The sequence below is a fragment of the Danio aesculapii genome, chromosome 3 (assembly GCF_903798145.1).
Source record: "Danio aesculapii chromosome 3, fDanAes4.1, whole genome shotgun sequence".
Classification (NCBI taxonomy): Eukaryota; Metazoa; Chordata; class Actinopteri; order Cypriniformes; family Danionidae; genus Danio; species Danio aesculapii.
Window position 1 is genome coordinate 36,800,597 of NC_079437.1, and position 14,508 is coordinate 36,815,104.

Below are 14,508 nucleotides of genomic sequence, written 5' to 3' on the forward strand. Positions count from 1 at the left end.
AAAAATTACAAAGTCAATTCAACATTGCATATCTTTGCAATGTGACTATTGCGGATGCACACATTGTGATATCAATGCTGGAACAATATATATGCCTAGCCAGAATGCTAACTAACTGTGACAGATGTGATGTCTAGAAAATAACTGCTGTGTAAAATTTGATTTTCAAGTTGGGTTTTATCACTAGATGTTACTATCATGTGACAGTTGCATACTATAAAGTTTGTCTCAGGAAGATAATTGGCAAAAAATGTTTTATGCTTAGCAAGGCTGCATTTATTTCATAAAAAAATGCTGAAATCATACACTAAAAAAAAATCATTCAAAGATTATTCCTTGGATTTTCTAAAAAATTTCAAGTTAGGTGGTTGTAAATAATTTATTTGGACTGAATTTAAACAAACAAATTAGGTTGAACAATTTAATTTGTCTGTTTCTCCTTTAATAGAACGCTACTGAAAGTTTAGTTATTTTTGTGCCATTTTTGGGCTTGCTCAAAATATGTATTTAATATGAGTTGGACCAACATAATTCTTACGTTTTTTTGAGAGACAACTTGATTGTCTTATGTTCAATCCACTTAAATTTGTAAAAACGCTTAAGTTAACTTGACTGATTTATGTTGAGACAACATAAAGAAATTGTTTGGTACCCAGTATTTTTTACAGTGCATCATTGCTGATAAATGTAAATTCTAAAAAACAAAATTTATAGGAAACTTTCCAAGAAAATATTTTGAAGTCAAAAAAATGTTTCGGCTCCATTTCCTTCAAATAAAGATCGTCAAAGGAACGTGGTTGTTTACAAGTTATCAGTATTGTATTTACATTCCTTACATTCTATCTGATAAGATGTTTCTAACTTAGATTTCAAAGTCCATTTAGTACAGCAGTTAAACCAGTTCTAAAAAAAACAAGCTAGATGTAGATCTTATTTTGTAGGCAGAAGTCATTTGAGGACAGCTTTTTAATTCTCTATATAATGTTTGAGAAACAATGGCTTTTATATGTCTTTCCCCAAGGCTTCTTTTTGCTTGTGGGTACAGGAACACAAAGCACAAACACAGTTATATGATTGTCCACTGTCTGATCTGTTCTCTTCAGAAATCATGACAGATAAAATGTTTCTGGACTTGTTTGAATTTCTTCATACAAGCACTCATCTCCTTTGTTTTCCAATGTGAAACAACTGGCAGAGTCAGTGTTGCCACCTTTTGCAAAAGCAAAGCAATTTAGAAAATTCATGGCGTTAATGTGAGTTGAGCATAGAGAATTAGAACAAATCTGCTTAATTGCAAGCTTTTGAAGGGATAGTTCACCCCAAAATGAAAATTTACTCATACTTTACTTGTACCAAACTATGGACTTTGAGCATTGATATCGCAATGTGTGTGTCCGCATTAGTCACATCGCAAGATATGCAGTGTTGAGTTGGAATTATCGTTGACCAGAATCCACAGGTCAAAACACATGAGATTTGTGGAGTCACTGCAAAATGTAACCATGATAGAGTGAACATTTTAAATTTTCATGTGTTTTTAAGGCCTATGTGAACATTTTAAGAGTTTAAAGCATATTAAGAGAACATAAACACCATAAAGAAGTTTAAAATATCATCTTTTTGTGCATTTCCATGGTGGTTTGTAAGATCACGGTCATTTAAATGACAAATAAACAGTGATCGAGAGAGTGCTGCAATTTAAGAAAACACGTGCAATTAAAAGTATTTTAAAAAAATGATAAAAATAATAATAATATATATATATATATAATAATAATGTGTGTGTATACCATAATTTACATAATATTTTTCACTCCCATACAAAATCATCCCAATCAATCTAAAGTAATGACTTTCCAATAGAGCTATTTAAGTCATGTGATGAAATTGTATTAATATCGCAATATATATCGCTGGGAAAAAAATATAACTATGTCACATTTTTTCAATATCGTGCAGCCCTATTCCAAACCTTTTATGAGTTTCTTTTGTTGAACACAATAGAAGTATTTTGAGGAAAGCTGGAAACAACCATTGACTTTCATTGTAGAAAAAAATCAAATACCATGGGATTCAATGGTTATAATTTTTCAGCTTTCTTCAAAATACATAATTTGTGTTCAACAAAATAAAGCAACTCATAAAGGTTTTGAACATGTAAATAGTTAGTAAATTTCATTTTTGGAACTGACTGTTTAAGGTTATATTGAAGAAAAATCATGCCACAGGGAGGGACACAAAGCCATTTTAGGATGGATATCAATGGGGGGCAGAAACTTAAAATGTATTTTAATTTTATCAAAACTACAGTTTGTCAGCCACAATTAAACATTTTTGCCATTGTGTGAATAAGGTGTATATTGAAAAAATGCAGTTTTATAAGCCAACAAAACAGACAACATGTATCCCAATATTGGTGCTCATTTCAAACAAACTGAAGTATATTTTGGGACTTTATCTTTAAAGTTACAGCTATGTAGTTTCATTGAGTTGAATATCATGCTGGCTGGCATTATTTTGGATGTAGGATCAGATCTAGAAATCCATTGACTGCATGTCAAGTGATTGCTGTCAGAGAATTGTGAGGTTTGACCTTCTCAGTTGGAATTTGTGCATTGCAATGAGCTATTCAACGCCTCAGCAAACAAATTATAAATTTTTACACACGCCTGCCTACCAGGAAGGGAAATTTGTAATGGGTAAAACAAATTAGTTTACCCTACTTTGCTCATCATTTAATCATCCTCATATCATTCCAAACCTGTATGACTTCTTCTGGGAAATGTAAAAGGCAAATCGTTTAAACTAGGGCTGGGCGATTTAACCCAAAAAACTTGTATCATAATTTAAGTAAGCCTATATCCCGATAATGATAGTATATAGTAGCAATTAATAGTTTATATATATATTATAAATAGTAATATATATATATATATATATATATATATATATATATATATATATATATATATATATATATATATATATATATATATATATATATATATATATATATATATATATAGTAACCACATGGAAAGGACAATTGAATTTGAATAACTGAATTTTTATTTCTCACTATATAGAACTTCTTTGATTTAAGAATGTTGAAATACAAATACAAAACATTAATACAAAACAATGTTCAGAAACGAATGGTTACACGCTCAAGTTAAAATATTACTAAATAAAATGCAAGATGCAAACATTGTACTTTGAAGCTTACAACTTTTAACCATGCTGTCAATCATCTTTCTGTCCATTTCCATGGTGGCTTGTAAGATCACAGTCATTTAAATGACAAATAAACGGTGGTCGAAAGAGTGTGAGAGAGAATGTGCTGCAATTTAAGAAAACATGTGCAATTAAAAAAAGTCAGTAAATTAAGAAAAGATCTTTATCCGTCAAACAGCACACGGGCTGCAAATTCTCACAACGCATACACAATAAAAAATGCAATGCATTTTCTTACAACACAAACAATTTACAAAAAACACACTGCATTTTCTCACAACGCAAACAATTTACGAAAAACACACTGCATTTTCTTACAACGCAAACAATTTACAAAAAACACACTGCATTTTCTTACAACGCAAACAATTTACAAAAAACACTGCATTTTCTTACAACGCAAACAATTTACGAAAAACACTGCATTTTCTTACAACGCAAACAATTTATGAAAACACACTGCATTTTCTCACAACACTTGCAAAAACAACGCAACACAAAGAAAAGTTTCAAGGGGACCCAAAAACATGACAGACCCCACTCTGCCGTGACTATTGCTCTGTAAAGTTGTAGGTGATCTTTGAATGTTTAGTTTTTGTTTGTTTATTTTAACATCCTGATTCCCTTGTCTTTTGCATTTTATTAGCCCAAATAACCATAACCTAAATAGCCGGGTTTGTCACGTTTTAGGGTCCCGTTGAAACATTTCCGTTGTGTTCCGTGCTATTTAATGTGAGAAAATGCAGCGCACTTTTGTAAATTGTTTGCATTGTGAGAAAATGCAGCTCGTTTTTTAAAAATGTGTTTGCGTTTTGAGGATTTGCAGCATGTGTGCTGTCAAATGGATGAAGATCTTTTCTCAATTTGCTGGCGTTTTTTGTAATTGCATGTGTTTTCCTAAATTGCAGCACGTTAAGCTATCTCTGCCACCATACAAACCATTATTTTTCAGTGTTTTTCCAAAGTACTTTATGAAATAAATGACTGAAACAATAGACTTGTTTTATCCATCTGATAAATGGTTACTACTAATACTACTAATGTTTATAGGAAGTGCATTAATTTAGAACTGTGATCAAATCTGACTATGAGTACCTGTGCATCATTGCACACCTTCCAGCCAATCAGAATTAAAAATTTCAGCAGAGCATAACATGTCAATATCTAAACGACTTCACTGTCTTCTATTGTATAGACAAAAATAAACACTAAAATCATCTTTTATGCTTCACAAAATAAAGAAAGAAAATCATACAGGTAAGAGAGAGAAGGCAATCAAACAGCAATTGTCTTAAATTATGGCAGAATTTACACTTTGAGTGAATTTGGTTGAACTCTTCAGATTATAAAAGCCCAATAGAAATAGACAAAGAGAAAACTCTCAAGAGTGTCTGCAAAATATGAGAATGATTTCATAAGACGAAATACAGTTTAGCCAAATAAGAAGAGTCTTTTAGGCAGGTGAAGTTACTGCAAGCCTGACTGCTGCCTCAGGAGGAGGAGGAGTAGTACAGCGCAGAGAGGGGAAATGGAGATGGATTTCCCGTAAATCAGCCCCATCCAATCAGAGTGCAGTTACGACATGGCATAGAGCCAGCAGAGAGATGTACACACTGACTAAGCCATAGAGAGAGAGAGAGAGAGAGAGAGTCAGGGGGGGAGGGACAGGCTGTGATAGTGTTAGTAAATGAGTTCTCATGCTCAACTCTGCATTTGAAGCTGTATTTAAAACACGGTATGTTTTCTTCTCTCTGCTTTCCTCTCGCTTGCATGCCAGATTCTAATTCGCAAATCATCATTGAATGCATATGAGTGTGTTGTAATGGAAAGGGTGTCTCTGTCTGAGTCTCATGCGATCATGCTGCGTTAATGTAAGTAACAACTGAGGAACTACAGGTTGCTTGACTTGCTTGCAACATTTTTCCATTGCTCATGCTTGAAACGCAGTAGGATGGATTTATGTCTTCCCACAGCGCTTTGAGTGCTCTCTGAATTCATTTCGATGATGTAACAGCTTCTCCATTAGCTATCAAGATGGAGGATTCGGCTGCTTGCAATAAACTGTTGGCAGCATCTGCGTGGATGACGTTGGTTTTAGATGGAGGCCTGTTTTCTTTTAGTTTAGAAGAATGAGAGCTGCAGAGGGATGACCGGAGAGAGGGAAAGGGAAACGGGAAGGGAAAGTGTGGGGCAGATCAACTGGGGTCATATAAAGGCTCACTGATGCAACATGCTGTAACTATTTGAGACCTTGCAGAGTTTCTCCAGGCTGTGAAGATCCTTCTAGCGAGAAAAAAGAAAGACCTACTTGTTCAGGTTTTAGTTTGGGAAGCATTTAGAAATCATTCCCTCATAAAATGTACAATCATTTGTGTTTATTTGAATAATTTCATGTTACAATACTTGGGTTCGTGTAATGACACCTAGAAAAAGTGTGGTTTCCACTTGCTTGCCACGGTGCTTGCCAACGTGTTGATGTGTGGTTGCTAAGGTACACAGGGTGGTTCAAGCTTGTTCAGATCCATTCGCTAAAATCTTCTGAGTGGTTTTAGCTAACTTAGTTGTTCGGAGTTGTCTATCATCTTAGCAGAAACTAAAAGCAGAAGAGATAGTTCACTCAAAACATTCTGAAATGTCAATTACTCACCATCAAATGTTTCCTAACTTTTATAAATGTCTTTTATCCTGTTATAAATTATTGAAGATATTTTTTTAAATAGCTGGAAACATGTAGTGCATGCTTTCTTCAACATATCTTCTTTTATGTAGGACAGTAGAAAGAATCTGCAACAGCTTTGGAATAAGTGAAGAGTGAGTAAATGACGACAGAATTTTCAGTTTTGGGTGAACTATCTCTTTAAAGGCAAGACATATCTACTATTGTTTATGCTAACTAAGCATAATTAAACAAAAGCGTTACTGGATATCTAAACGGCGAGGAAGTAACATAACCAATTGGAACCACACCCTTTCTTTTGCGGATTTTGCTTTGAGACTTTATCATCGTCCACTCAAACAAGGAAACCGTTTGACTTGATGCTTTTGCATCCCATGAAATTAATGAGAAGTTATCAACCGCGTAAGGATTTGTGAAAGCAAACCTACTCTTGTAATTCATCAGTGATTAAACTCTGATATAATGCTCTAAATTAGATCCTAATAGTCAGATTGTAACTGGTTAGCATGTTTCAGCGTGGGCTGTTAGACATCATCTCCGCAAATATTTTCGAAACTCAGAAATTGTTTTCATTTTGATAAGAAGAAAGCTCATGTTTCGCCCTCAACAGCTCCTCCCACTTCACACACCAACCTTGAGAAGCAGAAAGTGTTAGATTGGGAAGAATAGAGGCTTTGTGTTTGCTCAAACACTGAGAGCAGTGTCCTCTGTTGCCTAGTCAGGTACAAAGTTCAGCTTTTTTGACCAATCACTGTTAGAGGACAGGCTAAATGAATTTGTATCACCTTATCATGTCTGAAAGACAATATCCTCTTCTGCCAGATAGCGTAACCAGCACCGGTTAGGGAAGACCAGGTGTGTGGGATTTTCTTTTTCCCAGGGAATGGTTTTGATCAGGGTATGTATGTGCGTGAGACAAAATAAGGGACCGTATTCATGCACCTTGAGGTTTTGTTATACACAACATTTGAGCCATATGAGTTGAATTATTAATCTTAGGGGCATCACGGTGGTGCAGTCGGTAGCACAATCACCTCACAGCAAGATGGTCGCTGGTTCGAGCCCCGGCTGGGTCAGTTGGCATTTCTGTGTGGAGTTTGCATGTTCTTCCTATGTTCGCTTGGGTTTCGTCCAGGTGCACCGGTTTCCCCCACAGTCCAAAGATATGCGATATAGGTGAATTGAATAAGCTAAATTGGCCGTAGTGTATGTGTGTAAATTCGAGAGTGTATGGGTGTTTCCCAGTGTTTGGTTGCAACTGGAAAAGGCATCCTCTGTGTAAAACATATGCTGGACAAGTTGGCGGTTCAATCCACTGTGGTGGCCGCTGATATTAAAGGGACTAAGCCAAAAAGAAAATGAATAAATGAATGATATATGTATATAGTTATCACAATATAATACATTTCTGTAAATTCAATCAATTAATATTAATAGGATATTGACTTTATTTAGAACTCTGTCATAAATTTTTGATTTAAAATGTACAAATATAAACTAATTATTAATAAAATATAAAACACTACAAAAACTAATGATTACAGGTAAAAAAATTAATTCATATATGATGCTAAACAAAAAGCAAAATGTAAACATTGTACTTCATTGCAACTTTATCACAATGCTGTTTCTGTCTGCATCCCTGTAACAGTGTAATATTGTGCTCATATAATAGATCACAAAATATAATTATTACAAAATAGATTGTTTAAGGTACACTGAAATAAAATAGTTTATTGGATTTATTAATTCTTTTAAGATAACTGGTTGCAAACCATTTATATGGGTTGAATCTAAACAGACAAATTAAATTTAGTAATGTTTAACTTAATTTGTTTAAATTTAGCCCAAATAAATCTCCTTTGTCAATTTCCTTTGGCTTAGTCTCTATTTCAGATGTTGCCTCAGCGGAATGAACCACCAACTATTCCAGCCTATGTTTTATGCAGTGGGTGTCCTTCAACCCAGTACTGGGAAACACCCATACTCACTCATTCACACACACACACACACACACACACACACACACACACTCACATACATTATAGCCAATTTAATTTATTTAATTCACCTATAGCGCATGTCTTTGGACTGTGGGGGAAACTGGAGGACCACGCGAACATGGGGAGAACATGCAATTTCCACATAGGAATGGCAATTGGCACAGCTGGGACTCAATCCAGTGACATTCTTGCTGTGAGGCGACAGTGCTAACCACTGAGCCACCAAGCCGCCTTACTAAATCCAAATAATCTTTTTTTTGTGTACCGTAAACAATTTAGTTTGTGACACCATAAAATAAGCAATAGAGCATAATATGAAACTATAGACTTTTGTCCAAACAATATTTAACGTCATATTGCATAGCCCTAATTGATCTAATTCTTTGTGTCATAGAGTTTGAAGATGCAGGTGCAAAGAATTTGGAACTCCACCGTCCCGTTCTCCCACATGGCCCATAGTGATATGAAAGCTGTCAACTGCCGTGGCTCGGGTCCAGACTCTAGCACAGAGAGCAAAGGAGGAGAGCTGGAGAAAATGGTTCATAACAGCGCTCTGTGGAAGATCATAAATCACGGAACTGCCAAATATGAGTGGACACATGGGACAGAGAAACAGTCCATTATTGCACAGGCGGAGTGTAAGTATTGGTATAAAGACACTAAAACAATGAACTGGGTGTTTTAATCAAATATAAATATACTTGAATTCTTTCTCTTTTTCATAGGTGAGTCTCAGGATTCACAGGAGTTCTGCCCCAATGGCAGGTAAAGGTTTATGTCAAGTCAAGTCAATTTTAATTTATATAGTGCTTTTAAGAAATAACAACAAGTGTTTACCAAAGTGCTGTACAAGCATGCATCATTTCAAACAAAAAAGACATTAAAAAATATATAAATAAATACTCTGTTGAAACCAAAAAGTAGAAATGACTATGAAAAGATTTGATCGAAAAACAGGAATGTATGTGATTTTAACACAAATATCTTTCAATATGTTCTCTTTCAATATGAGGAATGAATAAATCACTATGGTTTACATGTATTGTGATGTCTTCTTCCACAATAGCATCTCCTCCCAGTTGATTCTCAGCTCCATCAGTCGTAATCGGCCCAGAAAGAAACGTAAGAGGTCGCGACGGAAACAGAGTGAGAAGGTCAGCCAAGCAAATGTGTCTGTGGGAGTCACCAGAGTGCCAGAACAGGACAGCGGAGAAGTGTCGTCTATCAATCAGGTACGGCCTAATTAACTGTAATTATAATAACTGATGCACTGTATAAACATTATCAGTCAATCAGAGAAGTAAAAGCAGCTGATGACATAAATTAAAATATATGTAGTAAATGTGATAACTTATTTAGTTTAATTTAAGCTTTATTGCCCGTTCTGCTTGGCACAGAACGGAAATTTGTCTTTGATACTGGTAACTTACCTACAACCATACAACAATCACATAATAGCAACACTCACGAAGACAACAACATGAAATAAAAACTTAAAAACAAATTAGCCCCATACATATTACTGTAGATCATCTTTAACAACCACCCCGTTGACATAAACAGTGATCCCATTTAAGACAACAACTTCAATTGGGATAAATGACTTTTTATTAGCATGTCTTCGGGCTTTAGAAATTCTAAACCTGCTTCCTGATGGTAACATTTCAAATGCTTAGTGAAGGGGATGTGTGTTATCTCTAAAGATCGCAATTGCCTTTTTGTCATAAAGGAATCAAAATAGAATCTACAGCGAATGTTGTTTGTAGCCAGTTATCTTATTTGTCTGATTGATCATTTTCGTCTAATATGGTTTGTGTTTAATATAGTTCACCCAAATGAGAAAATGCTGATAATTTAATATTTAACAACTGTCCTACTGCATATAGTCACTTACTAGCGTCAACACTTCCCATTCATTTTGAATGGGTGATGTCAAGCATTGCCGAACAGAATTGTGGATCCGTCGGTGCTGCTTCAGCGGCGTTGCTCGCTGCAGAAGTTTGGGATTCCTCTATTTTTTTTAGCACACATGGAAGCGTCAGCCAATCAGATCGCTTTATGCAACTACCCCAGCTCAGACAGTAGTCGATTGTGGACTAATTTCATTGGCTGATACTGCTATGACAATCGCGCCAGCTTCAACTTCAGACACGCCCTCTGTCAAGCGTTGACGATGAAGCCCCGTGTGAATGCACAGATACTTGTTCCAATCCTTTTTCAATCGTAACCGGTAGTCATTGACATGATATTTTTCCCTTCCAAGAGTGTCAATACCAACAGTTTTCCAACATTTTACAAAATATCTGCATTTGTGTTCATCAAAAAATAAATAAACGAATAAATAAACTCATAACAACCAGTTGAGGTTGAGTTAATAGTCAGTAATTGTTCATTTCTGGGTGAACTATCCATTTAATCAACTTAATGCAGTAAGCGGGTGTTTCTGACGTTAGCGTGTTTCTGAGATAATCATTTATTGTAATTAGTATTACAAACGTAATGATCAAAATTAAACAAACTGGAATTGTTTTGTTGTTGTTAGATATTGGATAACATTACTATATTACACTATATCACTCTGGATGCACATTTTCATATATGCAGATATTGCAGTCAATGCATCCTGACACAGTGCCTCTCAGTTTCAGCATAACTTTGCTGATGTTTAAAAGTGTCTAAGCACACTATATTTAGGAACTGATTTCATGTTAAAAAATCTATATAGCCAATCTGTTGATTCCATTTAAGGTTAGACTTATATCAGCTTATTTTATATCCCATAGGAAATCCAATGATTAGCCAACTATTGAGTTTTAATTAAATAAAGGCCAGAAGCACCAAGGGACTCATTTAAAACTCAAGTTACTTTTAAAAGGAATATATTACACTCTTAAGTTACGTTATAAAAACAAAGTGTGTAAAGGTGCTGCATTATAAAAAATAATGTGAAAGCATTTGGTATTTTTGTATGTTTAATAATGATAAATGTTAATAAAATGTTAAATATAATATAATATAATATAATATAATATAATATAATATAATATAATATAATATAATATAATATAATATAATATAATATAATATAATATAATATAATATAATATAATATAATTTGAATGATATAATAAGATGACAGAAGATAATATATTACTGTTAAAAGTAATTTTACACAACACTGTTCCCACTCTGGCTTTATGAGTGTTTTTCACCAATACTCCTTTCCTGTGTCCTCTTTCTTCAGGTTAGAGAGCCAGTGTTTATCAGCAGCAACAGTAGCAGCACATATAGCACAGAAAGAGTGTCCGTCCAGGAAACCGAGGGTCCATCAGACTCTCATCAGTGGGAGTCCCAGCGGACCTCCTTTCTCTCCCCCAGCCAAAGTTATGCCGAAGAGAGTGAGGAGCTGACGTCTCAGCTGAGAAGCGAAATCGACTGCTCTTTGGCAGTCACTGCCCTCAGAGACTATGTAACAACAGAAGATCCCTGCTTTGCATATGGCTTTGTGAAAGACGTTCTGAGTCAAGTGAGGGAGAAGGACGAGGACGATGAAGAGGACAGAGATAAGAACGAAGGCATCCTATTCAAAGAGGTGATTTAAAATGGCATTTTTAAAACAAGGCGCGGTGAAATTGACGTGGATGAAGGCATACCGAAAGAGAGCCATGCTTTGATCTGTTTTCTCGCAAGTTAAGATGCTAATTTGCATGCAAGCACACATTCTGAAAGTTATATAAACACACACAATAAAGATAATAGAAATAAAGACAACAGAGGCATACTAATATATAGAGAGAGTGAGAAACACAAGGGCACATGCCTGCATGTGTACACATAGCTAGAAGCTGCGGTTGTCAGTTTCCTGTTTTTCTTGCATTCGGCTGGGTTTCATGTTTACCTCACCGGTCTAGTCCTGCTTAGGGAGTTTCCTTGCAAGAGAAATAAGCAAACAGTTAGACAAATGTCGTCGCGCACTTGTCATGTGCTTTAATAAAATCTGACATTTAAAGTTAATCAAGTAAGCACACATCAGTATACTATTTCTGGCCAATAAACAACACAGTCTGTATATATGAAGTTTTCAGATGCAAAAACCTCTAAGTGCTATCTGAAATAGTCTAATAAAATGGACACTCCTGTGTGCAGGTTCAGAGCAGTGCCGTGCACAGACTCTAAAGTGGGCAGGTGCTCATTCACGCTACGTGGGGGGATGTGTGACGGTCGCGGAAATCATGCTAAGTTGTGGGGGGGGGGGTGACGGTCGCGGGCATCACGCTAAGTGGGGGGGTTTGACGGTCGCACGGAATTCACGCTACGTGGGGGGGGGGGTCGCACGAAAATCATGCTTATTAGGGGGTACAGTCGCGGATATCACGCTAAGTGTGGGGGGAAGATGGGGGGACGCTCGCGCGAAAATCATGCTAAGTGGGGGGGGTAACGATCGCGGGAATCATGCTAAGTGGGGGGGATGACGGTTGCGGATATCACGCTAAGTGGGGGGAGGGGGTGATGGCCGCGTGAAGGGCGTGGCAAACATTTGTTAGAGGGAGAGGGGTACAGGTTGAAAGGGGCAGTTCAGGCAATGAGGGCAGAGGGGCAGTGCCTCTAGCCAGCGGGCCACCCCCCTGTACACGGCCCTGGTTCAGAGATTTCACTTTAATGGCAACAAATAGGTAACTTTCATTGTCTTTAATGTAAAATAACTGAAAATAAACATAGGACTGAGAAAAAAACCATTTTGGAAGACCATTTCAAATGGCTCTTAGAGGTTTTTGCATCTGAACTCTTTATACTGCTTTGCTTTTAATAAAAAAAAGTTTAAATAAAAATACATTTAAGTGTTAAAATTAAATACATTTTTAATCAAGGCATGCAATATTACAAAAAGTGCAAGTTCCAAGTAACTTTAATGAAGGTTTTGCAGGAAATGCACTTTTCAAATGAACACAAAAATGCACATTGTTTAGCTATACACCAAAGGTTTGCTGTCAGTAAGATATTTTCATAAATAGTCCAGTGCATTTATTAAGTAAGGGCCTATTAAATTGATGAGTACTGAGAGTAGAGAACTGTGTGTTGTTGCTACAATATTTCTATTTCAGTTAAATGCTATACTTTCTGTTCATTAGAGAATTAAGGGAAAAAACAATTATCATGGTTTCTACAAACAAATTTAGCAGCTCAACTGTTACCAACATTTTAATAAAATATTTATTGAGCAGCAATCACAGGTATACATTACATTACAAAAATATAATAAAATATAAATTAGAACAGAGTATTATCAGAGTAAAATTAGTTTTTTAATAAAAATAAATTAAATGCATTACAATAAATGTTAATAAAAAAAATCTAAATTGTAGTAATATTATAGTAACAACTTTATTACTGTATTTTTAATTGAATCCTGCAACCCCGATAACTTAAAAAAGTAAAATAAAATAAATAAATAAATATATATATATATATATATATATATATATATATATATATATATAGTTTGTTTTGAGATTTACTTTAGACCTTACACTCAAAAAATGTTTGCTTCTTGTTCAAACTACTTATTTAAAATGAGTTGAAACAACACAATTCTTAATTTTTTTGTGGGACAACTTAATTGTTTTAGGTTCAATCTAGTTACATTTCTAAGAACTATTAATTTAACTTAAACAATTTGTGTTGGGACAACATTGAGCATTTTTACAGTGTATTTAATGTTTTAAACACTGTTTTTAACTATTCTGAATATACAATTTATAGGGCCTTCAACCAGTGAATTCTGAGTACAGAGAGGGCCGGGAGTATGAGCGATGTAGATTCCTCAAGCAGGGCTCCTTTGGAGAGGTCTACAGTGTCAAAGACAAAGACACAGGCTTCATTTGTGCTGCCAAAAAGGTATGTGTGTCCTCCTTTATATCCAGTTTTTTTTTTTTTTACACAGCCCGACACTCAAATATGGGTTGTATGTGCTTTTTCAGGTGCCGCTGGAAAATTTCAGCACTGAGGAGGTGGGCACGTGGAGCGCCCTGCAGTCTCCTCAGGTGGTGGAACTCTTTGGGGTGGTGCGTGAAGGTCCAGCCATTGTCCTTTTCATGGACCTCAAATCCAGTAAGAACTCAGAAGCATTCTTTATTCCCTCCTCGTCTATTTCTCAGTTCATTATATCTGGGGTCTGTACTACAATGGTGGTTTAGCAAACTCAGGGTTACAGGATTAGTTTTGAGCTTTGGGCTATGATACTGAGTTTATGGAACGCATGCACGTGAAGGCATCATATTCGCAAACAGCCAATCATTCACTTTAAAACTTGAAGATTCTGTGATTAACTTCTCTCGAGAGAGAGTGAGCACAGTTAACTCTCAGAGATTAAAATGTTTACAAATATTCAAAATCACTTATACAGCAAAAATGGAGCTGTCCATGAAAGAGAACAAATTGCTTTATTGTTCATAACATGTATAGGTAATTAGAGACTTGTCATTTTTATGCTTTATCTACTGATTAAAAGACTTAAACTTAAAAAAAAACTTAAAAAAAACTTAATCAAATATTCAGATAGTTGCAATATACATTTAGTTAAAGTTCTTGAAACTG

General features: G+C 35.4%; 1 protein-coding gene across 2 annotated transcripts in view; it reads left to right on the forward strand.

Annotated features, from left to right (window-relative positions):
• map3k14a (mitogen-activated protein kinase kinase kinase 14a) overlaps positions 1-14,508 on the forward strand; it is a 34,477-nt gene that overhangs the window by 3,722 nt on the left and 16,247 nt on the right. Inside the window, exons 1-7 of one of the 2 annotated variants that reach the window (XM_056453927.1) lie at positions 4,880-4,969; positions 8,309-8,552; positions 8,640-8,679; positions 8,981-9,146; positions 11,159-11,506; positions 13,675-13,809; positions 13,893-14,022. In XM_056453927.1, coding sequence (XP_056309902.1) covers positions 8,318-8,552; positions 8,640-8,679; positions 8,981-9,146; positions 11,159-11,506; positions 13,675-13,809; positions 13,893-14,022 — 1,054 coding nt within the window. In that variant the 5' untranslated portion in view covers positions 4,880-4,969; positions 8,309-8,317. Of the gene's footprint in view, positions 1-4,879; positions 4,970-8,308; positions 8,553-8,639; positions 8,680-8,980; positions 9,147-11,158; positions 11,507-13,674; positions 13,810-13,892; positions 14,023-14,508 lie in introns of those variants that run through there. The other variant, XM_056453926.1, reaches the window with a different exon arrangement.